At 34.5% G+C, this 25,379-nt stretch overlaps 2 protein-coding genes across 3 annotated transcripts; both read left to right on the top strand.

Moving 5' to 3' along the window:
- The first annotated feature begins 4,540 nt into the window (after positions 1 to 4,540).
- On the top strand, positions 4,541 to 10,295 carry LOC110686820 (cinnamoyl-CoA reductase 1-like). Its single transcript, XM_021863410.1, has 3 exons — positions 4,541 to 5,447; positions 6,479 to 6,828; positions 9,781 to 10,295. The coding sequence occupies exons 1-3, from the start codon at positions 4,950 to 4,952 to the stop codon at positions 9,926 to 9,928; spliced, it is 996 nt and encodes a 331-aa protein (XP_021719102.1). The 5' UTR covers positions 4,541 to 4,949; the 3' UTR covers positions 9,929 to 10,295.
- Positions 10,296 to 10,786: 491 nt separating this feature from the next.
- Positions 10,787 to 15,734, top strand: LOC110686819 (START domain-containing protein 10-like). Of its 2 annotated transcripts, none has more exons than XM_021863409.1 (4): positions 10,787 to 11,415; positions 11,506 to 11,761; positions 12,164 to 12,469; positions 15,243 to 15,734. In XM_021863409.1, exons 1-4 carry the CDS (start codon positions 11,372 to 11,374, stop codon positions 15,273 to 15,275), a joined length of 639 nt encoding a protein of 212 aa, XP_021719101.1. In that variant the 5' UTR covers positions 10,787 to 11,371; the 3' UTR covers positions 15,276 to 15,734. The 2 variants fall into 2 exon arrangements, with proteins under 2 accessions (XP_021719101.1, XP_021719100.1); XM_021863408.1 differs by lacking the exon at positions 15,243 to 15,734 and adding an exon at positions 13,582 to 14,434 and having other exon boundaries at positions 10,789 to 11,415.
- Positions 15,735 to 25,379: the final 9,645 nt, after the last annotated feature.

Raw genomic sequence — 25,379 nt, 5'->3', positions numbered from 1 at the left:
AATTCATCCGACCGCTCCTCTGCCAATGATTGCTATTTTCTGTCTTTTCTTGCGGCCCCTGTCTGGGATGCCTTTCTCTTCTTGCCGCCTGCTTCTTGAACAGGCGCACTTTCCTTGACATTGTCAAGGTCTATTTTTCCACCGCTCGACATAGTGGCCATAACAGTGGGCTTGACATCCGAGAGATAGCACTCTCGGGCCATCCTCTGATCTCCCCTTAGGGACCCGACTGTTCCATTATCCCCCTCAAACTTGAGTAACATAAGAGATGGGATTATAACAGCCTTGGAATTATTCAGGGTTGGTCGTCCCAGAATCATGTTGTACGCCGAGAGTTCTTCTACTACCAGGAACCGGACTACCATGTGTCGTCCTTCCCCTTTTTCGCCCAGGCGAATGGGTAAATCCACTCGTCCCACTGGGTGGACGACTCCTCCTCCAAACCCTACTAAAGGGTGGGATGCCGGATGTATGCAATCAGTCTGATATTTTAGTTTCGACAGACATTTTCTACTGATGAGATCTGAGGAGCTTCCGGTATCTATGAGGATTCGGCCTACTCTCTGGTTGGCCACTTTACATTCAATAACGATAGGGTCGTCATGCGGCCCTCTTACCCCTCCTAGATCTTCTTCAGTGATGACAATCTCAGGAAATGAATATTTGGAGGGCCGTTCTTGGTGAACGGAATTTACATCTAACCGTCTGATATTGTCTTTGTTGCCCCTAATAGTGGGGTCGCCTCCTGAGAAGCCGCCTGCAATGGTGTAGACGACTGCATCATCTGTATCGGAATTGTCGGCCTGTTGATTCTTTTTGGCCGACTGCTTTTTCGAGGAAGTGTTCCCCGTAGATTTCTTGACATAAGTGTCAAGATCACCTTGCTCAGCCAGGCGGTCCAGATACCGCATGAGACTGATGCATTCATTGGTGTGATGACCAACATCTTCATGATAATCACATAATTTTTCTTGGTTCCGGTTGTTTGCAGAACCCTTCATGGGGACCGGCTTCTCAATTGAGATCCGTCCCTTGATTTCCTTTAGGATAAATTGGCTATCCTTGTTAAACGCATACTTTGGGGAGTATGGTTTGAATTCTTTTTTCTTTTTCTGGGCCGGCTGTTTAGAGGAATCAGCCGCCCAGACCTCTTTTCTCTTCTCGTCTTTGTTTGACGAATGTTTCTATCGTCCTTCTCTTTTGTCGGACCTTCTCCCGTCTGACTGTTTTACCGTACTACAAAGATCAGTCGCCTGTATATAAGCTTCCGCTTCAATCAAGGCCTCTTGAAGAGTCGCCACCCTCTTTCGGACCAAATCAAATTTGAAGGTCGACCCGTCTTTGAGACCTCAGAAAAAGTCAGTATAGGCTACTTCATCCGGTAACCCTTGAATCTGTATTTTCATCAGGTTAAACCGCCTGATGTAAGAACGAAGCCCCTCCTTCTCGCCCTGCTGAATTGTTCCTAAATCAAGGGTCGTCTTCTTCGCAGGGATGTTCATGGCGAAGTTGGAGGTGAATAAGTAAGCAAGTGTCTTGAAGCTATTTACACAACCAGTCGGCAGGTTGCCGAACCATTGTTGTGCGATTCCTTTGAGAGTCGCTGGGAAACACTTGCACCAAGTGGGATCATCCAACCCTTGAAGGTACATCAGGTTGGTGAATGCCATCAGATGGTCTTCTGGGTTAGTAGTGCCGTCATAGGCGCCTACTAATACATTTTTCACTTTGGCCGGCTGAGCGGCTTCAGTAATTTCCTTGGAGAAGGCCGACGGCTGTTCGCCAAGTCTAAGCAACCGTAGCTGCCAGTCCATAGGTTGGACGTTTTTTGCTGCATGTCCACCAAACGGAGGTGGCTGTAAAAAATACTGTTGTTGCGGTACAAACGGTAAGTTTGGTACCGCCTGGTCGCTATGATAGCCGGACTGACGGGAGGTGCTGCCTGACTGACTCTCATAATACGACTGAGTATGCCTCATCGAGGTATTTTGCAGACTGTCTTGGAGGTTTGAAGTAGAGGCCGACTCTGACAATCGATCACTCTTCTTCTACTCTAGCAGTAGCCGAGCGTCTGTGTATGTTTTCCTCGACCCGTCCGCCTGAATATGACGAACAGGTTTCCTATTTCCTGGAGTAGGAAAACGGTATTTTGTGAAATCAAGGGCAGGTGGCTCCCGCTTCCTAGATTTAGGATGAGGGGTCGCCTCTCGCCCTTGAACTGGCTTCCTCTTCTGTGAAGTGGAGGGTTTCTTAGCCGACTGCTCCTTGTCCAGAGCAGGCGGCTTCTTGTTGATCAACTCTTGAATTTCTCCCTTGAAGTCCCTCATGAAGGTCATGAGTTCGTTCCTTGTGATGGGAGCAGACCCATCAGTCGGCTGTTGCCGAACAGGCGGTGCGCCTGCTGGCTCGCTTCATGTATGAAGATGTTTCCGTTCCCTCCTTTCGGTATGACGGGTACGTCGGGCCCTTAGGGTCCCGTCTGAAGCTGTGTGAGCTTCAACTTCAAATTCATTCTCAGTATCGTGGTCCGACTGAACTAGAGGGTCGTCCAGGGGACGTCTCTCTTCAGGAGTCGGTACAAACGTGGATGCCATCTCAGAAGTACTCTCCCCACAGACGGCGCCAAAATGTTTCGGGGTTTTCTGATGTCCTGCGGGAGAGTTACAATTCCGAGACTGGAACCGGACGCCTGTACCTGCAAAACAAACGGATGCTCCGGATGATTGGAGATCCGCCTCCGACGGTCAAGTTAGTACTTGATTAAGGAGTAATTAATGCGGAAATTAAAGTGATTGGGTCTCTCTAGGTGAGAGAGTTTAATGTGTGTAATTTGCGTTTTTTCTCTTAGTGAGGATTAAGGAAGGTATTTATAACCTCGGGAAACGTGCCAATCTAGGTTTAGGTTAACCTTGGGCTGATTGGGCTTCCCTCGGAAGTTGGGCCTTGGTGACCAGTTATCCCAGGTGTCATGGGAAGGACACGTGTCGTGTCGTAATTGGTCCATAGTGGACGAATCATTGCTTGACACGTGGCAGGCTCCTATTGGCCCATGTGACGGACACATGGCGGAACCTGATTAGTCCACTTGTCAGATGGTGATTGGTGGGAAAAATCCCCTAATCAATTATTTTATCTAAACTTGTTAGAACTTATCATATAATTATAACTAGTATACAAAGCTAAACTTTTAACGAGGTTGCGAGACAACGACACTTGGCGTTCCAACTTTTTGCCAAGTATCGCGCCATGTTGGCAAAAAATAAGATTATTTTGACACGCATGATTTTAATAATCATCCTAAAATATTTGGATAGATTTTGTAGGATATAAAAGTTAGCTTAGATTTTAATTTCAATCAAATTTGGATAGAATTTAGGATAAAAATGTTTATTTAGAGTTTTATTTTTGATAAAATACCATATTTCATATATACAAATTAAAGTATAATTTTATTAAAAAATAAAATAAAATTAGATTAACAAGTTCAATATTTATCATATAAATTTATTTTTTAGTTCAAAACGAACAACATCTCTTATAACATATCTTAATGGATTGTAGACCTGTCAATCGGGTCGGGTCACGAGTCATTTTGAGTTGATCACTTTATGTTACAGGTAAAAAATATTCAACCCTAACCCAAAGTTTTGGGTTCAAATCAACCCAGCGGGTTTAGAACAATTTTTTTTTTAATTTAATTTATCTTAGCTAATTTTTAAAAATTTATAATATTTCAAGCTTATTTTGATATATATATATTTTTTTTATATATAAGTTTTTGATATAACATTTTTACCAATATTATTTGTCATGCCTATTACGTAATTTAAATTGTCACAAAAGCAAATCAATTCCTAACTAATTTTGTATACATGTTATTTTTTAAAATTTGACATATATGTAGTAAATAAAAAGTTTATCTTGAAATTTAATAAATAACGCAACTTATTTTTCCTAAACAAATCTAATCTAATATATATAAATTAAGTAGGCATTTTTCGAGAGCATTCGACGCGCCACATAAGAAAAGATATTATTTTGACCAATGAAATTTTAGATTAATAATTTATTTTAGAATTAAAAAATTCACTCGCCACCTAAGAAAAAGTGACGAATAAGATTTAAGAATTTTGCCACATAGATAAAAATAACGAATTGTGAACAATTAAAATTTAAATTATTTTAAAAAACTAATAATTATCTTTTTTACATATATGGATGTAAATATTTGATCGTAAATATCTTTAATCTCTCTCTAGCAAATATTATAAAAATTAGATATTAAAAATGTACTCATCGAAACGAATAAAACTAAATCTCATATCACTATATTTTTCCTTATATACAAAGAGAAATTTAGAAGATTCCCCCTTATTTTTTTAATAGTTAAAAGATTTTAGATGACACTAACATTTTGAAACAGAACGAGTATATAAAAAAACGCATTTGCAAAGGACTTATTTTAATTGTCATTTATTTTTTTATTAAGCAAAATTGAAGAATAAGGTTTGAGATTTTAAATTCAAGCGCCACGCAAAATAAATAAACCTACAAAAGATAAGTTTAGTGTTAAACTTAAAAAAAAATTATCTTATGATATTAGGAATTTTATTCAAATATCGATGAATGATCTTCATATAAAAAAATCTTAAATTAATTAAAAATATTTACTAGAACCGTGCATCGCACAAACTTATATCTAGTTAAACCTAAAAGGATTAAAAAAAAAAAGTGTATTTATCGTTATTGTTATACTTATCTTCCATTCTTCCCCCGTTATATCTCTTATCCATATTCCTCATATTAAATGCCTCCTCCCGTAAACATTGAAATATTGAATACATTACGTGGAGTTTCCGTGAAAGTATTAACCGTGCCAAATTCCACATCTCAATCCCTCCTCAAAAACAAACAAACAGAAAATCAACATTCAATTTACCCAACAAAAAATGTCATCTTCTTCTCCCAACTCCAACAAAAAACCAGCAGTATGCGTAACAGGAGCAAACGGTTTCATTGGCACATACCTTGTGAAAACCCTCATTGAATCCGGCTACACCACCATCAACTGCTCCATCTTCCCCAACTCTTCCTCCTCTCACCTTTTATCTCTCCTCCCTTCCTCTATTCCTCCTCCCACCATACAAATATTCGAAGCCGATATCGTCGACTTTGACGCCGTTTCGAGGGCTGTTGAAGGATGTCATGGGGTCTTCCACGTGGCGTCCCCGTGTACTTTGGAGGATCCTAAGGACCCACAGTCTGAGCTTGTGGACCCTGCTGTTAAGGGTACTCTGAATGTTCTAGAAGCTTCTAAGAAACATGGGGTGAAAAGGGTATTGCTTACTTCTTCAATTTCTGCTATGGTTCCTAATCCTGCTTGGTTTTCTTCTTTGCCTTTTGATGAGTCTTCTTGGACTGATCTTCACTATTGCCGTTCTAATCAGGTTCACTCCACCTTCTCGAATTTAAGATTTATTTTTAATTATTTATAAAGTTCGAATAGGGTGGGCAATACAAATTACAAATGGAGGTGAGGGATTTGAACCTGTGATCTATCATACATAGGACTCAGTTTAAATGATCTCATTAGTAAAAGAGTTTAATAGTTTATTGACGTTTATGTGATTGATCTCTCACGACTTTAACCAACTAAGCTTGTCGTAAAATGATGAAGTGACAACATTCTTTGTTTCAATTTGTGGGATATAACTCATTTGTTTAATTTATTTATCAATTAATTTGTGGAATTTGCAATAATTTATGCTAATTGGGATTACAGTTAGCTGTGGTTGCACGTGCACCATCCAAGGTTCTAATGTATGTCGGAAAAAGTTGTATTAGTATGTGGTTATTTTAAAATTATTGGATTTATTAATCAAGGAGTTAGAATGATTGAAGCTTAAAACAATAGAAAAATTAAAGTGAGGAATGTCTTGATTTTTGTTGAGAAAGGGCCAAAGGGGGAATCTAATTGTACTCATTCAGTCATTCAATTGTGAAAATTGTTACTTGGATATATCCCCTTAAAATGTCTAATTGATTGTACACATTGGATTAGTGATATCTTATTAAGGTGCTATTTAACTTGTTTGAAGTATTTTTATTTGGTGTGAAAATGTAATAAAAAATTATTCTATCAACAACCATCTCTTCTAAATTGATATGAAGTTAATTTTCCTAGACTTATCTGAGTTTGAATTTAATTTGTTTTATACTTCGTATTAATTAAATCCCCTTCAATTTGACCAGAGAGTTTTTATAGCATAAGAGACAAGTGATATTGTGTATGATGTTTTTAGATTTATCTCAATTACATTTTCAACATAATGATTTTTCATAATTTAACTAATACTTTTCCTGCTTATGCCAAATTTGATGGATCTTATGACCTAACTTTACACGATCAAGCTGATGTTTATTGTCTGGATTTCATGGTGATTGTTGAGTTGGTAGTGTTTATGTTTGCGTATCACAGAAATGGTACCCAGTATCTAAAACATTGGCAGAAAAGACTGCCTGGGAATTCTCTGAAAAGCATGACCTAGACGTGGTGGCTATTAATCCAGCTACGTGTCTTGGGCAGCTGCTGCAGCCAGGTTTGAATGCGAGCTGTGCTGTTCTGCAGCAGCTGCTTCAGGGATCAGAGGAGACTCAGGAGTATCACTGGTTAGGAGCAGTGCATGTTAAAGATGTGGCAAGAGCTCAAGTCCTGTTGTTTGAGACCCCTTCTGCTTCAGGGAGGTACCTTTGCACTAATGGAATCTACCAGTTTGGTGATTTTGCAGCTAAAGTCTCTGCACTCTTCCCTGAGTACCCGATTCACAGGTCTATTTTATCACCTTTCTGTAGTTATTATTATTTGTTATTATGTTTTTGGTATGTTTTATTCTCACTAATAAAACTAGTAATATAACCTAAGAAATCTAGAAAGATGACAAACTTACTACGAATGATCCCCTTCCCCTCAAGACGCTTAAACAACTAGAAAGACAGAAGACAAAAGCAGACATAGTAGAGAATAAATAACAAAAAGACCGAATAGCAGAAAGCTAAAGAGTATTAAGCCAATCTCTGTAGCCTTCGGCTGCTTTCTTTCATATTATGTTTCTCACTCTTGATTTCATCAACACTTCTACCTACAAAGAAAAAAAAAAATTGCCTCTTTTTGTTGATGAAAGCAATGAGCATGATAAAGAATCAGTTGTGTTGTGGTCTGAGGGGCAAATAGTTGAAAATCTAACCCTTAAGCTTATCTAGTATTCTAAAACAATGCCATGTGATTGATATGAATGTGGTTTGGATTTAGTTAACCTTTTTTTCAATAATGGGAAGTGATTAGGAGATTGAAGTACATGGCTTCTATATCTTGAAATATTTCCCTATTAATCAAAATTCAAAATCCTGATTCTTTGTAGTTAAGATCAGCATGACTTTAAAATAATATCTAGTACTTTGGTGGGTCCTCTTAATTTTGATGGAAGGCTTTGCAGTATGGATCGTCCTTCATGTTAATTGAATAGTTAAATGGTAGTTTAACAGTTATTTATTCCCCCTTTTCCTCATAGTGTTGTCAGAAGTCAATGGTGCTTGTATATTGGAGATATAAGGTTCTAAATATAAGCCACATGTTAGATTTAAGGGTCGTTAATGATTTTCTGTTTGTTAATCTTATGGAAAATCGCGAATTGTGGGCATACATATCTTTGTTTAGTTGATACTTGATACTCACCATCTGTAGGGAAGGTTTTTTTAGCGGTGCATTCTGTGATGTTGGTTTTCTGGGTTCCTTAGGATCTACAAGTTTGTTTTGACTAAGATCAAGAGAAGATGATGCAATGTCAGATTCCCTGATATATGTTTTGGTGCATATGGTTTAATAGGAGATCAAAAAATGCTGAGATATCCACAGAGAAGTTGTTGCTAATTGTTTACCTGTGACTGCGTGGTCTGTTTTTTGTTCCTCTGGTCTGTCTGTTGGCCTATAGTATGATTATTCGTGACTGACACAAGGTGCGATTCATGTTATTAAGCCTGTATTGTTTTGTTCAGGGGAACAATGGTTCCACATGTTTATTTCTTCCATCTTGTTTATTCTATTACAGATTCTGATACATCCGTTCCCGTCTCTTTCTGTTTTTTCCCCTAAGCAGTTCATGGTGTTTTTAAAATTATTATTATTAACATTATTTTTCCCTCTAATTTTAAATGGCAAGAAGTAAAGATATGGGCATGGCTTTCCTTTCAGCAGTTTCATTATGTTTGTTAGTGTAGATCTCTTGAGATTTTAGGATCATTCTACCCAGCAGCTTAGTTTCTTTGCTTTTGGCAAGCCACTACACACCAGATATCATGTGGTCACTGCACAGCACCACCAACATCACCAGAAAGCGAAAACACACAAAAAAAAGTTGGATTACTTTATGGACCATGTGGAATGTTGCAAACCCCTTCCTTTTTTCAAGATAGAAAATATTAGTTGAGTAAATGATGTTTGAAATTGTAGTGGTATAGTGCTTTTCATCAAAAACACTCATTTGACTTCGTCAGGAATTTTGGGCCTTATGATGATTGATGTTACCATTACAAATAAAAACTTTTCGTTGTTCCTTTGAGTTCTTTCGTAACCTTCCTTGCTTGCATTTATGGTTCTAATAAGGCTAAATTAGTATTTATTATATCTAATGTTCACTGCTGCTGATTTGGTCCTTGTTGTAGTACTACTCATTAAATCATTTAATTAGGAAAGAAAAAGACCAACAATTTACAAGGGTAACACTTTTCACATTTCATGTATTTAACTCTGTTTTTGCAGTTGTGAGCCTAGCCTAAAGCTCTGGTTTTTTTAGTCCTAGTGGATAACATTATAACATCATCCAAAGAATTCGACCCTAATTTTCTCTACATTATAACATGTCTTCTAAACTTTTAAATTCCACTACTTATCTAAACTGTGCTATAATACGTGTTGTTAATACAATAACCATGTTGTAACACTTGGTTAGCAATCTGTGATTCTGTAAAACTAAAGATTTTAGCTGACTTGACAATTTTATCATTTTCAGTGCTGCTATATTAATATACACTTTTATGGATAAATATTTGAACTTTTTCTCTCTTAATCTTGTGAAAACATGTAGCAACTTGATAAGAGGTAAATTTTTTCTAATATCTTACATGGAAGATTTGTTTGAAAGAATTATAGGAAGACAATAAAATTAGATATTACAAAAATTTTGTTGGTAAGAGCATCTCCATTGGTGAGACTCAACTTCAAGTATTGAAATACAAAATGTTTTATTTTTTTTATTTTTTTTTATTTTTTAATTTTTTACCTCTAATTAGTGAGACTCAACTTTAACAACTTTCTTTTGTAGTTGCTAAATTTAAATACCAACTTATTTATATCTTTTGCAAAAAATAATCTCTCTCTCTCCTAAAAACCTCACTCAAGTCTCACTCACCTTTGGAGATGGTCTAATGCATGAGGTATTATGTACATTAAGAGAGTGTATAAATCATTTTAATAGGATTTTCACCAGGAAGTAAACTCAAAAGTAGTTGGGAAAGTTCCACCCTTATGGTCTGGAAACGGCTTGAAAAACTCAAAAATTAGGAAAGTGCAAAAAGGTGTTGAACTAAGAAAAAATATGTTGATGGAAAGCATTGTTACTTGCAATTTATGTACTGTTGTTGCTTTACCTCAATATCTATCTTTTCAATTTTAGCGTTTGAGGCTTAATAACCTTTGCTTTTAATTGAACTGCTTCGAAATGTCAGGTTTACTGAAGAAACCCAACCAGGTCTGGTGGCATGCAGAGATGCAGCCAAGAGATTGATCAATCTTGGCCTAGTTTTTACGCCACTCGAAGAAGCAATACAGGAGACAGTAGAGAGCTTGAAAGCCAAAGGTCTCTTGGATATATAAAAGCCAGAGTCATAGTTGCAGTTAAAAATTTATACTCTTCCGGGATTTTGATGCAGTTAGAAGCAACACGGAAGACAATAATAGTGGGCTTGATGGCCTAGGATTCAAGGATGAACAAACTCCAAGGTCGTCATATATGCTTCAAAGATGTAAAGTCTCCGTAGTTTCAGAAAAGGCAACTAAAATAATCAACTTGTAGTGTCTTAGTCTGCCAGTCTATTTTCTGTTACTATGCTAAGAATAATAAATTTTATTTGAGCTAATCATTAGTTTGATCTGTTTCATTTCGATTCATAATCATCCAGTACTAGTGATTTGTTAATGACAAGCTACTGACATTACTAATAAAAATGGTATTTATCGATAATTGTTCTATGGATTCCTATTACTGTACTTATGTTGGTTTTATCATTGCGCAAATTTCATGTCCAGTTTCATTGAAATCTAGGGCTTCCCACATGATATCCCTGTAAGAGCATCGCGATAATCAGCAGATAGTCCAAGCCTTGGTTAATGGTCAGTTACCCAATTATTAATGACTTCTATGAACCTCTGTAAAAAAACACATGATATTAAATCAATGGCAGAAACTAAGGTAAAAAATGACTATGGAAAGTACATGATGGTACTGGTTAGTTGTTACTCCAGTAAGGAGCTTTCCCAAAGAGAAAGATTGCCTGTTTTTGCTGTCATTTCTTGTTTGTAAACTTTGGCTGCTTCTTAAGCACGTGGTTTTGGGACCTTTTGATGATTTTATTTGGTAGGGCCTTTGTTCACCCATAAACAGGCAAGTTTTAGAGTTAACTTATGCATATTATACTTCTGGCTTTAGCATTTATACTTGTTTCTCTTTCCTGTTTTTTCTGTGTTCAGAAATTAAGCAGCATTCCATGTGCTCTCTTTCTATCTGCTTCTTAAATTTTATGCTGCTCTTTTACAAAGAAGGAATCTTTTCTTTTTCTGATAACAGAAAGTCTATGTGAGACTTGAATCATTTGTTAGTTATTCCTCCGTTGATCTAAATTACTTGCAACATTCTGACTTTGACGGTCTCCTACATCAATTACACATCTTTAAAAAAATTGAAAAGATACATGGAAAAGGCATATAGAGATGAATCTAACAAGATTCCACGAGACTGTATTTTTCTTTCCTAAATTGGTGAATCGATCAAGGTAAGGCTTTCTAATCATGCATCTGTTTTTTAATTAATTTTTTTTTTGGCTCCTGGCGTTTGCATGTGCATCAAATGATTTTGGCCCACCTTATAATATAAAATTATTCCATGATCCTTATGCCACTCAAAAACTAATCTTCAACCCCACCACCATTACCTTCTCCATCTCAATTCTTTTTCTTGATGGTATATAGCCTTCTTTCTTTTCTAAAGCTTGTGTGATATGCAAAAGAAGTGATCAGAATATCTAAAACAGTGTTTTAATTATGCCTGATGATATGAGTAGCCCAGCACCTTGTAACAGCTCATGGTAACTTTCTTTCCTTCTTTTGTTCTGTTTCTGTCTTCATTGTCTCGGCCTTGATCATTCAGTAATAATTTGTGTTCCGCCTGTTGCAAGGTCTATTAGCGAGGATTCGCTAAGGAGATACGTACACTATGCAAGCGAGAACTGTATACAGGAGCTTCTTTCAGCCTCAGACTCGTGCAGGAATGGAAATGGGAATGATGGGTGGAAGATTCTTTCATTAGATGGAGACGTGGAAATATCAAAGCGGCGTTCAGGATCATTTCATATCTTTCGTAGTCGCTGGCTACTCAGATCAGTCTCTTCTAAGCAGTTCATTCCTGTTGCCAATGCTATTGATGCTGCAAAGGTCTGTTTTTCTGTTTTGTCATATGAATTTAGTAGTTGAACTAATACTTTGACCTTCTCAACCCCTCAACTAATCTCCTAGGAAACAGAAAAAAATATATAAAACTGATACTCCCTCGGTCTAACGTGAATCTATCCTTACATGTACGAAGTACTATATAAAGATGTTCGGAAAAAATTATCACCTTTCCTTATATGTTATATGATACAAGTACAAAGTAATGGTTCATCTACTCGTCATTTCTTCCAAAGAGGGGTTGATGTTTGTATTATTTTCTTTCTGTTGATTTTGTCAGTCAATGCATCTTCTAATTAGATGCAAATTAAAGTTTTAAGTATGTGAAATTATGTTGTTACTGTAACCTGTATAAATTTATAATAAAAATTTGAATTTTCAAAACAGCAATGGGATCATGACTTGGTAGAGGCAAGATACATAAAAGATCTTGAGGACAATCTAAGCATAATACGTCTAAGGTTCGGGGATGCCTCGAGGCCTTTGTTTAAGAACAGAGAGTTCATTGTATACGAGCGACGTGAGACAATGGATGATGGCACCCTGGTGGTAGCAGTAGCATCACTACCCAAAGAGATAGCTGCTGGGTTATACCCTAAACAAAACAAAGCTATTAGAGGTTTATTGTTGCAATCTGGGTGGGTTGTGGAGAAGCTTGAGGATGATTCTTGCATGGTCACCTATGTTGTTCAGGTATTATTCATCAGCTTTTAAAAACTGGAAGCAATTTTTAAATAAAATACAAGAATTTTGAGAAAAAGAAATTATACAAATTTGGTAGAAACACTTATATTGGCTGTTATCAAGAATGTAATATAACATGTACAACATCTTATGCGAGACAGTCTTATAATAGAGGCCGTTCTAGTTTCTCAACATTAGAAACCAAATTTGTTTCTCAATAGGCTAATTTGTAAATTTACAGGCAAAATAATTACTTTAATAGCGGTTTATAGCAAAATCACTACTTTCAAAGACCAATAAAAAAATGCTTTATTTACGATTTTGTCATTTAAGAAACATAGTTTGTTTCTCATGTTGAGAAACTTGGAATTTCTCCTTATAATTTACTTCATAACAATTATTGATTAGATAAAGGGTAACAATCATCAAAGCAAAAATGGTATGCAATTAGGGCCCCGTTTGGTTTAATGTAAAACATTTTCAATGGAAAATTAGTTTTCATGGAAAACATATTTTCAAGGAAAAACATAATTGCAAATTAGTTTTCCTTTGTTTGGTTGCATACAAGAAAAGTCCAAGAAAAATAAAAAATAAGAGTGGAAATGTAGGGATGAATGAGAGGGAAGTAAAAAAAGAGGTAAGGAGGAGAGAGGAAAATGTGGCTTCTCTTGTTTTTTGAAGGAAAATGTTTTCCATTATTAAAGATGAAATTTTCCACCCTTAAAAAATTGTTTTCCATCCCTTAACAAACCAAACAAAGGAAAATGAGAAAAAATGGAAAATTAATTTTCCATGAAAACCTTTTACATCAAACTAAACAGGGCCTAGTTTATGAAAAATGGGTATTATTGACAAATAGTTAAGATGTCTTATAAGTGGTCTCACAGTCACATATATATAAGACCGTGATTATATAAGACTTATTCTACCACGTCAACAATGTTTATGCACCATCATATTTTTAAAATAAGTTGAATTTAGAAATAAGATGAGAATGGTAAGCTCAAAAACATTATGATTAAAATGTTATTTAGAGTTTTTTTATTTTTTGCTTTATTTTTCTTTAATTTCAAGAATGTCTTACTTATATTTAATTCTTTTTTCTTTTGTTTTCTATACAGCTAGATCCAGCAGGATGGCTTCCCAAGTTCTTTGTTAATTGGCTAAACACAAAACTTGTAATGATTATTAAAAATCTAAAAAAATTAGCACAAAACAATCCACTTGATGATGCTATATGATTATTTGTATAAAGAAGTTTGTTTGGGATTAAAAGGGGGTAAGAGTAAGTGTGGGACCATTTTAGTGGTAAATTATTTTGAATCATAGTGGTAATTATGAATACTCGTATGTTATCTGTACTAACCAATCATATTAAATTTTTGCCTTATTAAGAGCTCTTTATGCTTAGCTTAATTCAACTTGATTAACACTTTTAAACCAAGGTTGTTTTTCATAGTGCTAATGTAATCATTGCATCACTGAAATATGAGGTATTGAGATTATTATGTGTTTTAATTTTTAATTACTTTATGCCTTTTCATGATTCATTGAATTTGAAATTCAATTTAACACAATAAGAAAGTAGACACACAATTGATATCCTAAACCTTTTACTAGTATACTGCCTGTGTAATCTATAACTATATCTATATTAAAACACAAATATCTTAAAACATAGTTGACACAAAAATCTCACACTAAATTTTTTTTTCTGCCCATTTCTAAAAGGAAAAATTGATGTTAATAATTCCAGTTTTAGCCGATATGCTATTAATAATCCCATCTTTAGAATATTATTTAATAATTCCACCTTTATAGGGAACTTTATTTATTGGTCCCTAACTTGTTGGTAACTGATTTTGATAGGTTTTAATGCCACATGTTAATTTGTAAGTGGTTAAAAAATAAAAATAAAAATAAAATATATAAAAATTACAAATGAAACAAAAAAAAAAAAAAAAACCATGTACCAGCCACACCCACCCAACATGAAACCATAATTCTTACCCTAGTCCCACCAAAAACCGGCTGGCAGCCACCCTAAACCCCTGAAAACGGCTAGCCGGAACCCCCCAATGCCTAAAACCACCCCGCGGACCAAAAGCCACCCCCAAAACCACCATAATCACCACATCCACCACCTTGAAACCGCCGAAAACCCCCCGAAAATCGCAGAATACCACTCAAAACTCCTACCCAATTTCAAACTCACCATTTTTCTCTCCCCACTCTCGCCTTACTCTACGCCGCTTGGCACACTTACCATTTCGATCTATGTGAGTTAGTTAGCTGTGTTTTGTTTATTGATTGCTGATTTTGATTTATATTTTACATTAATTTGTATTACAATTTCTGTATTTATTCGATCTCATATATTGATTGTTATTGTACTAATCTATAATTGTTTTGTAGTTTTTATTTCTTAATTGTTAATAAGTAGGTGTTTTATGTGGTTGATTATATTTTATTGCTATGAACAACAATTATGCTGTTAATATGTTCTATAAATTTTGTAGATACGTTTTTGTGTTTTTATGCAGTTTTTATTATTTTGATCAATTTCATAATGCTAAATGATCATGTTCATTTATGCTAATGTACATGTTGTGGTATTTTTATTTACATGAAATATTTTGATAATTAGTAATTTATTTTTATTGTAATTACTATTATTTGCTGTTTTTTATTTTGATAAATGCTAAATGATCTTTAAGATTTTTATTGTTTATTGTTTTGTATTTGTACATATATGTTACTAATTATGTTCATTTGTGTGCAGTGGGTAATAATGATGAAATTCTTTTGTAAATAATTGAAGTAACTAAATCTGTGTTGCTTGGTAAGGAAGAAGAAGTTTATGAAAGGTGCAATGATCATTTTGAATAATATTAATCAACATCCTCCAACGGCTCCAAAAAAAGGCCAAGTATCTTCAAGTGATTCAAGAAATGTTTGTGCCAAGTTCCTTCAAGAGATTCAAGAAATATCAAGTTCCTTTAAGTGTGCTTTCAAGTTCCGACCTCCAAGTGTTTCAAGAGATGTTCAATTCAAAGTGTTTAATTAATGTGGTAGTTTACATATTTATTCTAAGTATGATAGGTTGTTAGCTTTTTTTGATACTAAGGTAGCGAATAAGTTGGCAAACAATTATAATTAAGAATTTGGATGGAAACAATATACTATATTGTTAGAGCTTAAACTTTTTCTAATAACTGATATGTAATCAAACATATTTAGTTTTAGCAATGAGCATTTGTCTTTTGGTTATGAACATTTTATTGCATTTTGTTATAGTTGTTATGTAATTGAATATAAAATATTCTGGTAATGAACATATGACTTCTTGTTGAAGAACATTTCATTCCAATAATTATACTAATGAATTAAAAAAATATGAATATTAATGTACTTGATCATTTAGAAATCCATAAATGAACATATATTTGAAAAGATCAATATTTTTAGTAATTTGTGCTTCCATAAATCTTCTTTGCTCTTCTTCTATTGCCTCTAGCTTCTGTAATAGCATCAATTAAGCAATGTACTGTATTCTCAGCTTCCTGATTTGGTTTATCTGTAATCCAAACAAATTACAATGTTAATATAATTATAAGTATGGTTTAGAATTTTCATCTCTAAATTTTAATTTATGTTTCGATCACCTACCCTATATGAAACATCACTACAATATAAATAGTGTTTGTATATATATATGTTATATTGATATTACATATTAAATAAATGTTCAATTGGCATAACAAAAATGTACATTATTTTTTTATATAAATGATCATTGTATCCAAATAAAATGAGCATATATAAATTTCTATATAGAATTTAGAATATACGTGTTCACAAATCTATATAAAAATGAGCATTATTTTTATATTATGTTACATAAACTTAAAGAATCTATATCAAAGTGTTATTCAAATAAATATTTTTGTATACTTAAAGGAACAATCATAAACACACACACACATATATCAAAAGAATTTTAAGAATAACGTCATGTCAAAATGAACATATAGTCTATTATAAATGATCATTATACCTTGCAATTGCATACACATATTTTTCAACGGGACCGACCACTTGATGTTATTATATATTTTAAAAGTTTAGGATCAACTATATGAGATTTAGCTTGGCGCTGTTTTTGTATTTTATCCACTATTCATTGAATAAGAATATCATTGTCATCTCTATTCATACACAATTTTTTTAAAAGAAAATTAAATCAATTAGCAATTACAAACTCCATAATGTAAGTGACTAATTAAATAAACACTTTCAAATCATGTAGATTACACACTTACATGTCTCCAGAATCGTCTTCCTTACTCTCGATCTGGAAGATCATATATGCATACTGAAATGAACCAATACAAACATGTATTTAAATATGAACATTAATTTATATATAAATGAACATTTTGAATTTAATATATGATCAAATTATTTCAGAGCAATGAAACTTTATAATTTAGGCCGCATATAAACAAAACTACATATATACTAAAATGAATATTTTTGAATTTCATAAATGAACATTATCTTTCATTTATGTTACATGAACCTAAAGAATCTATATCAAAGTGTTATTGAAATGAACATTTTTGTATACTTAAATGAACAATCATAGACACATATATGTGTCAAAAGAATTTCAAAACATCATGTCAAAAGGAAAATATAATATATGATTATATATGATTATTATACCTTGCAATTACAGACATGTCTTTTTCAACAAGGACACTTGTTATTATATCTTTTAAGAGTTGAGGATCAATTGTATTTTATTCACTCTTGATTGAATAGGAATATCATCATCGTCACTGTTTATACACATTGAAAAAAAATCAATTAAGAATTATATAGCTCCGTAATGTAAGTGACAATATGTGATTTATTTTTGAACATTTTTTAAAATAGAATCATATTTTAAAATAGAATCATCAAAGATTTATGATGAATGAACAATATGTGATTTATTTTTGAACATATTTTGACATGTGAATGAACATACATCAATATATGTGTGAATATACACATATCCAAATGAACTTCTATGTATCAAATTCAAATAAGCATCTATCAATATTAGAGGTAAAATGTATGTAATATAATATTCAAATGACGCTCATGAGCATATAATTTAATATGAAGTTAAACATGTATTATTGTAATCTATGTGGATATTTTCAATATGAGAATGAACATGTACGTATTTACATTCAAATAAACATATGTTTAAATACCAGTAAACATTCATTAATATGTAAAGATCATAAACAAAATTAGGGTAATCTTCTCTCAAGAATGAACCCTAGTAGATGTAAGTATGTAAATGATCATATACTAATATCATAATGAAAATCTATCAAAATGAAAATGAACTTTTGTTCAGCAACCGTCTTCTCCGACGGAACCTTCGAAGTGTTCTTCTCTGTTTCGTTTCTACAAAAATACCACCAAATATAGTAGATTGTAGTCTATTTTGCACAAAAATAAGTGTAATCATAGTAAATTTTGTTTTATAATATCAAAACACAAATTAAAATATAAAATCTAGGGTTTGCACTCAAAATTCTACTAAAATGAACAAAGCCTTACTCTTCTTTTTTGGAATCTAGTTGCGATTGAAGAACTTAATCTCGAATGTCAGACATTTTTAGAACTTTTGATGCAATTTGCAGTAATTTTGAAGCAATTTATAGTGAGTTTCTTGCGAGTTTTTGGTTTTGATGAGAGAGAATTTGTCGAAAATGGATTTGAAATGATGTTTTTGAATTTTATCATTTTTTTTGCAATTACCGTGGTTAGTTAGTGGGGGGTAAGTGCAGCTGTGCAGGTTGTATGGTTAGTGGGGTGTGGTAAGGGTTTTATTGTAATTTCAGGGAGGGGTGTAGGTATTAATGGCTAAAGGGGGGGTGTAGTGAATTTGAATTAAATAATGAGGAAGTTGTGGCCAAAATACTAAATTGGGCCCAGTTTGATCTTTATATGCGGCCCAATGATCTAGAGGAGGGCCTATTATGAATTATCATTCCTAATGCAATTAGGATTGATTATAGTCTTCTAGAACCTTAACAGGCTATAGTCGTATCACCTAATCAAAAGTAATTCCTAAATCCTCTAGCTAATGTAGATAGGGAAGTAGGGTCGAATCCACAAAGAAACGAGTCTTTCTATTCCTAATCAATTAAAATAATCTAGATTATAAAGTAACCAAAATATTATAATCAAAAGGAATTAAACTACGAAGATTAAGAATAAGGAGAAAACAATAAATAAAAGGTCTAGGGTATAGGTTCACCAATACATAATATTGCAGGGTAAAACATAATAATCAATTATCAATGCATAAATTAATCAGATTATAAAGGGCTTTTGCTACGTATTACATTCACACAATTAATTTACCGATATTAAATCTCATCTCTCGAATCTCTACTTAACCATTTATAAATTAACCTGCCTATTGAAACTAAATCTAAACATCAATTCTCATCTTTCGAATCAAATCAATATTGTCAAACTCATGCATAAAAGATCTGCGCAAACCTAGTTATTGAGCATTAAATCAATCAATAGGAAATTAATCTAGCATTGACAAATAACAACAATAAATTACCCCTTCATATTAATTATGGATCCCCATAAACCCTAGAAATAAAACTACTCACACATAATTAAATCTAAACAAATTCAAAGTAATAAAACAAGACATGATCAAAGGAATAAAATAAATAACTAAGATTAAGAGAAGAGAAATCGTTACCAAAGAAATCTGGAATTAAGAATAAAGTTAAGAACAAAGTATAAGAGAGAGAAACTAATCTAAAAGCTAAGTAGAGAGAGAAAATCTAAGAAAGAATTAAGAAAAAGTAAAAAGAAGATCCTAAACTTGCTTAACGGAAAAGTATTTATATTAAGCAAGAATCCTAAACTAAAACAAACTTAATCGTCGAAAATTAACTCCTTAAAATAACACGCGCCCGATCGAGCGCGCCTTTGGCCACGCACCAGCACAACTCTCGCGCCACGCCCGATCGAGCTAAGCTTGCCCGATCGGGCCCTTGCTTCACCTCGAGGCTTAGAACTTCGATTGGGCTTATTTCTTCGGCCCAATCCAGATATCCACTTAGGGTCTTGATCATTCGGTCCAAATACCTCGGCATCCCGATTACCGAGCCCTTAATCACCGGCTTGATGACTCTAATCGGCCTTGGGCTTCAAAGATGGTCGTGCTCCTCTGATTCCCGTAGTTGATCCATGAAAACCCGGGAAAATGCTCCGAAAGTGCAATTTCCTACAAAATTCAACCAAACTACGAAAACACTAGAAAATACCAATGAGTAATAAAAGTGGTTCTAAAGAGCCAAAAACACTACTAATTATGACCAGGGACGGGGGTAAAATATTATATAAAATAGACACATCAAACTCCCCCAAGCCAAACCTTTGCTTGTCCCTAAGCAAAGATCTCATCAATGAATAAATAAATATGCCTAAAAAGTACAAATCAAGCACAAACAATTCAAGGTAAATCTAATAAACATGCTTCAAAGTCAACAAATAAAATCCATTCAATTACCTTTCCTCCCTAACAATTGTCAAATAGAGCAAACCACAAGAGCATATAGAATTCAAGACTAGTGCTCACACACTCAACTCTCATTTATGTGGCGAGTAAAATATGTACTCGATCGCTCTCCAACCAACCCCTTTAATGTGAACAATGCCCTCCCAACTCACACTCTTGTGTGTATAAAAAAATGTATGCTCAACCTACTAGTCGACTCGAAATATGTCAAATCATAACTTGCATTGATAAACAACACTTTCACATTCATACAACTCTTATGTACAAAGGTCGGAAGGTCTTTAAAGCTTGTAATGTAAGGCTAGGGTAAAGGGTAGGAATCATTTGGGAACAAGTGAGAGAAAAGCTATGCTTAAGTGAGCAAATCCTAGTAAAACCCATGATCAAAATAAATAATGATCAACATCTCCTACATAACTCAACTATAACAAAAATCCACCAAATACAACTTCAAACAATATAAACAATCCCAACTCTTACAATTTCACTCATAAGATATAATAATAAAGAACTGGAGTGAATAAATAAACTTTATTTCCAAATTTGAATTTTTCATAGAAGCTCAAAATTTTCCCTTCTTTTGATCAACCTCCAACTAATACATTTGAACATTAAACACCTTTTTTTTTTGCTTTTTTTTTTCCCTATTGAAGTTCACTTATTTTTTTTTTCTTGAACTTCTTCTTTTTTTTTTTCATAACATCATACTTTATTTTTTTTTCTCAAGAAAATATAACTTCCAAACTCATCAAAAATAAACATGATCAAAAACAAAATAACTTCTCAAAATCCACCCAAATTGTGCAAATAATACGCACACTACAAACTCCCTCGCCTCACTCACTAATAGCTCCCCCAAGCCAAGCTTGGGACTAGTAACTGTAGACACCCAAATGTGTCTCCCCAAAACCAAACCCATTGATGAGTACCTTTCACGTCGAATCATAATCGAATGAAGCGAAAGTGTGGAAAGTCTAGTGTTGCGGATAGTTTTAATTTCTTTTCTCTTCTCTCTGTTTTTTAAAAACTTATTTTAAGAAAACAACCAATCTAGTTTGGTTGGTCCATGATATGGGTCCTATAGTAGTGTAGTTGGATAGGGTTTGACAAGAGCTTTTCAACGATATATTATAAGCCCAATTCCGATGAATATTGAGGAAGTTATGGCCAATTTACTAAACTGGGCCTGGTTTCAGCCTTATATACGGCCCAATGATCTAGAGGAGGGCCTAATATGATTTATCATTCCTAATGCAATTAGGAATGGTTTTAGTCTTCTAGATTCTTCTTGAAGGTTCTTTTCATTCCTAATTCAATTAGCATTGATATAAATTGACTTTTGTTGACTTTTTTCAGAGTTTTAATTAAAATCAAAGAGCATTTTTGAGGAAAAGATACGATTTTATCCTCATGTACGGAAAAATTTATCTGATTTTAGAAAACGCGTCAAAAACAGGACTAGCGCCTGACGCTAGCCCTGGCGCCTGGCGCCAATCAGCTGGCGTTGGCGCCAACTCTGTTTTACGTGCGCCAGATGCTCTGTTTTGATATTTTATCTTTTTGGCTGATTTTCTCTATAAATAACGTATTAAAAACTCCGTTTTCATTCATCAACAACCAGCTTTAATTAATATTCACCTACAATCAGTTTTCAATTCTCATTCTCTTCTAATTCATTCATTCATTCATCTCTCTCTTTCTTTCTTTCTCTTTAAACTTGCTTTTTCATACAAAATTCCGCATTCACAAGATTTAGAAACACCTGGCCATATTCGAAGTTGCCTTCACTCTAGACGTGAAAGGTTTAAATTTTGAGGGTTTGGTCCCAAATCTCTTTATTTCAATTATTTAATTTAATTGTTTTGATTATTATTTCCCTTGAAGTTACTAACGTGTGTATTTTGTTATTAGAAAGAGGTACGAGGCATCAAAGTAAGTACTTTAATGATTTTAATTGATGTTATGATTTAGAAATCATGTTTAAATTGTTATTATGATATTCCTAGTATCATGTCTAGGGTAATTTTAATATTAAATATGATTGTTACGATGCCTTTTATTTTCTTCCTAATATTTATGATTGCTAGTATCATGTTAGGACTAAAGATTTGATTTTTATTGCTTAGTGACATGCTAGGGTTTGTTATTAATCTTGTTAGTATCATGCCTAGGATCTTGCTATTATTATGATTTAATATTAACATGAACATGATTATGATTATAATTGTTATAATTTATGATGATTATGAATATTATTATTATTATTTTGATGATTATTATTTTAATATGACGATTATTATTATGATTATTATTATTATTATTATTTTGATGGTTATTTTATTTATGATGATTATAATTTTATTGTCATGGTATTTATTATTATGTTGCTTGATATTTTATTGTCATTGCTTGATCACGCCTTTTATGCATGTTTAAAGGGAATTTTGTACTTGTAATCACGCTTAATAAGATAATTAATAATCTTGTTAGGGTTAATTTGATTATAATTCAAGTGATCGCCAATAATAGATTTATTTGTGCATTAATATTCAACCAACATAGATTAAACAGGTTTAGGGTTAATCCTATTGATTACTTGTTAGTCAGAAAGCGCACATGAATACGATCAGAATAAAGTAGAGGCCTATTATTAGGGCAGGTTCAATCTCTTTTAGGTTGGATTTATACCTTCATCCCCGAACCCTTATTTGGTTCTAGACTTTATGGAGTTGACGATCTCATGGATCGTTAAGGGGTGTAACCTTCACCTCGTGAACGGTTTACAAGCTCCTAAAACTTGTTGGCGACTCTTTTGCTCTATCTTCTTCCCTTTTGGACGCCACCGTACTTTAGTGTATGATCACAGTGGGGTTCAAGCTAGGGGTTAACGCTTGAAATATTCCCTACAGTAACCAATGGGGCAAATTGGCTTGTAATATGCCTAAATAAACAACAAAAAGTTAAGGAAACAACATGGGTAGCAAGAAAGGAACAAACGTATCTAATATCGTCTGAAAGCTACCTAAGAGAACAAATGCCTTCGTTCTCCACAATGTGCATAATAGTGAGTCATACAAACATTACTTATAGTTGCAAACCAATACTCAAATTCATCGACATACCAGGAACTAACACATATTCCTAACCAAATCAACTAGTCAAGCACTATATTCACAAGTAGTTGGGCAAAATTGACGCATGTTAAGGCATCCAAGCAATCAAACTTCAAATCATGATCAACAAATCCATAATATTTATCATCAATAACTAAGAATCAAAACAATTTTCTCAAGTATGGGGCACAGGGAAGCATGATTTATAATTCATTGGAACGTATTTTTGAATTTTTTTTATTTTTCAATTATTTTTTGTATTTTTAATATAGGAAGCAATAAAGAACTACACTAGAAAGCAAATAAAACTATACTAGAAAGCAAATAAATAGAGAAAAGGAAGAGAAGTACCCAAAACAAGATCATCCCCCCAAGCCAAATCAAGCAATGCCTTCATTGACTTGGGATTGTAGCTAGAGTAACTACTCCTCATCTTCATCCATCCTCGAATAGCCTCCCCCATGGCTAGAACCGGCTCCTCCATGGCTCGAACCACCACCTTCGTAACCCGAACCACCTGCAAAATATTTAGGGTCTACATTCCCCCGAAGCCCACCAAAAGGAGCATCGGTCCAATAACCGTGGACCGAAGAGTAGTCCACATAGGCACCAAAGGCACTTGGGTCCAAATATCCTCCTTGAGGATATTGAAACCAATCGGGAACAAGTGAGTCGGGGGGAATAGCCCCCCGACGCGTGTAGTCATCATACATGGGGTATAAACCCCTTCCAAGGTTTCTCTCCACATGCCCCACCCTCCTATCTAGAGACCCTACTCTCGTATCTAGGTTTCAAACCATACTCTCCACTCTCCATTTTCCCATCTTAATCCTATCTAGTTGGCTCCTAAAAGGCGAGAAGTCATAAGGGGCGTTTGGGTCGATGTTATAGTTCGTGGAAGAATTGGGGATGTCATAAGTGTAGGGATGGGGTGGTGGTTGAGGGTGAAATTGAGGTTGTGGTGAAGGTGGTGCTTGGTGAACCACTTGAGCCTCACCTTGGTTACCTAAAACAAATGTGTAAGAAGGTTGACCCTTCTCAAACTTAGTCAAAACGGGGTTAGGCAACGTAAAGGCATTGTCCCTTCTACCCGACTCCCTTTGGATTACCCACTAAGTTTCACCCTTAATGACATTGATCTAGTTGAGCCTACCTAAGTAGGGTGAGTCCATAAGAGTTGGGCCTACTACCTTCCTAAATTCGTTGGGAACAAAGTTAAGGTGCTTGACCGCTATGTGGGTGACTAAACCGCCAAAATATATAGGGGCCCTAGACCTACCACTCTCGGCCGCGTTGGCCGCCCGTTGGAAGTGTTGGGCTATCCTATGAGGTATGTTTAGTTTGTCACTCCTAGGGATCATGTAAGACCCTAACAACTCTAGTTCATCCCTCCTTACATTGGCGGGTTTATGCCTCCCAAAGATAGTGAGGCCAACAAACCGTTACCAAAATTTTGGCACGGGATGTTGTATCCAAGTGCCCTTGGCATGTTGGAGGTTTAGATTAGTGTAGACACCCATTTGTGTCTCCCCAAAAACAAACCCAGTGATGAGTACCTTCCGCGTCGAATCATAATCGAATGAAGCGAAAGTGTGGAAAGTCTAGTGTTGCGGATAGTTTTAATTTCTTTTCTCTTCTCTTTGTTTTTGAAAACTTATTTTAAGAAAACAGCCAACCCGTTTGGTTGGTCCATGATATGGGTCCAATAGTAGTGTAGTTGGATGGGGCTTGACAAGAGGTTTCCAACGATATATTATAAGCCCAATTCCGATGAATATTGAGGAAGTTATGGCCAATTTACTGAACTGGGCCCGGTTTGAGTCTTATATGCGGCCCAATGATCTAGGGGAGGGCCTAATATGATTTATCATTCCTAATGAAATTAGGAATGGTTTTAGTCTTCTAGATTCTTCTAGAAGGTTCTTTTCATTCCTAATTCAATTAGCATTGATAAATTGACTTTTGTTGACTTTTCAAAGTTTTAATTAAGATCAAAGAGCATTTTTGAGGAAAATATACGATTTTAACCTCCTGTACGGAAAAACTTATCTGATTTTCAAAAACGCGTCAAAAACAGGCCTGGCGCCTGACTCCAGGCATTGGCGCCTGGCGCCAGTTAGCCAGCGTTGGCGCCAGCTCTGTTTCGGTTGCGCCAGGACTCTGTTCCGTTAATTTATCTTTTTGGATGATT

The sequence above is a fragment of the Chenopodium quinoa genome, unplaced genomic scaffold, assembly GCF_001683475.1.
Source record: "Chenopodium quinoa cultivar QQ74 unplaced genomic scaffold, ASM168347v1, whole genome shotgun sequence".
Classification (NCBI taxonomy): domain Eukaryota; kingdom Viridiplantae; phylum Streptophyta; class Magnoliopsida; order Caryophyllales; family Amaranthaceae; genus Chenopodium; species Chenopodium quinoa.
Note: the sequence above shows the minus strand (reverse complement) of the source record. Positions and strands in the feature narration are given on the sequence as shown.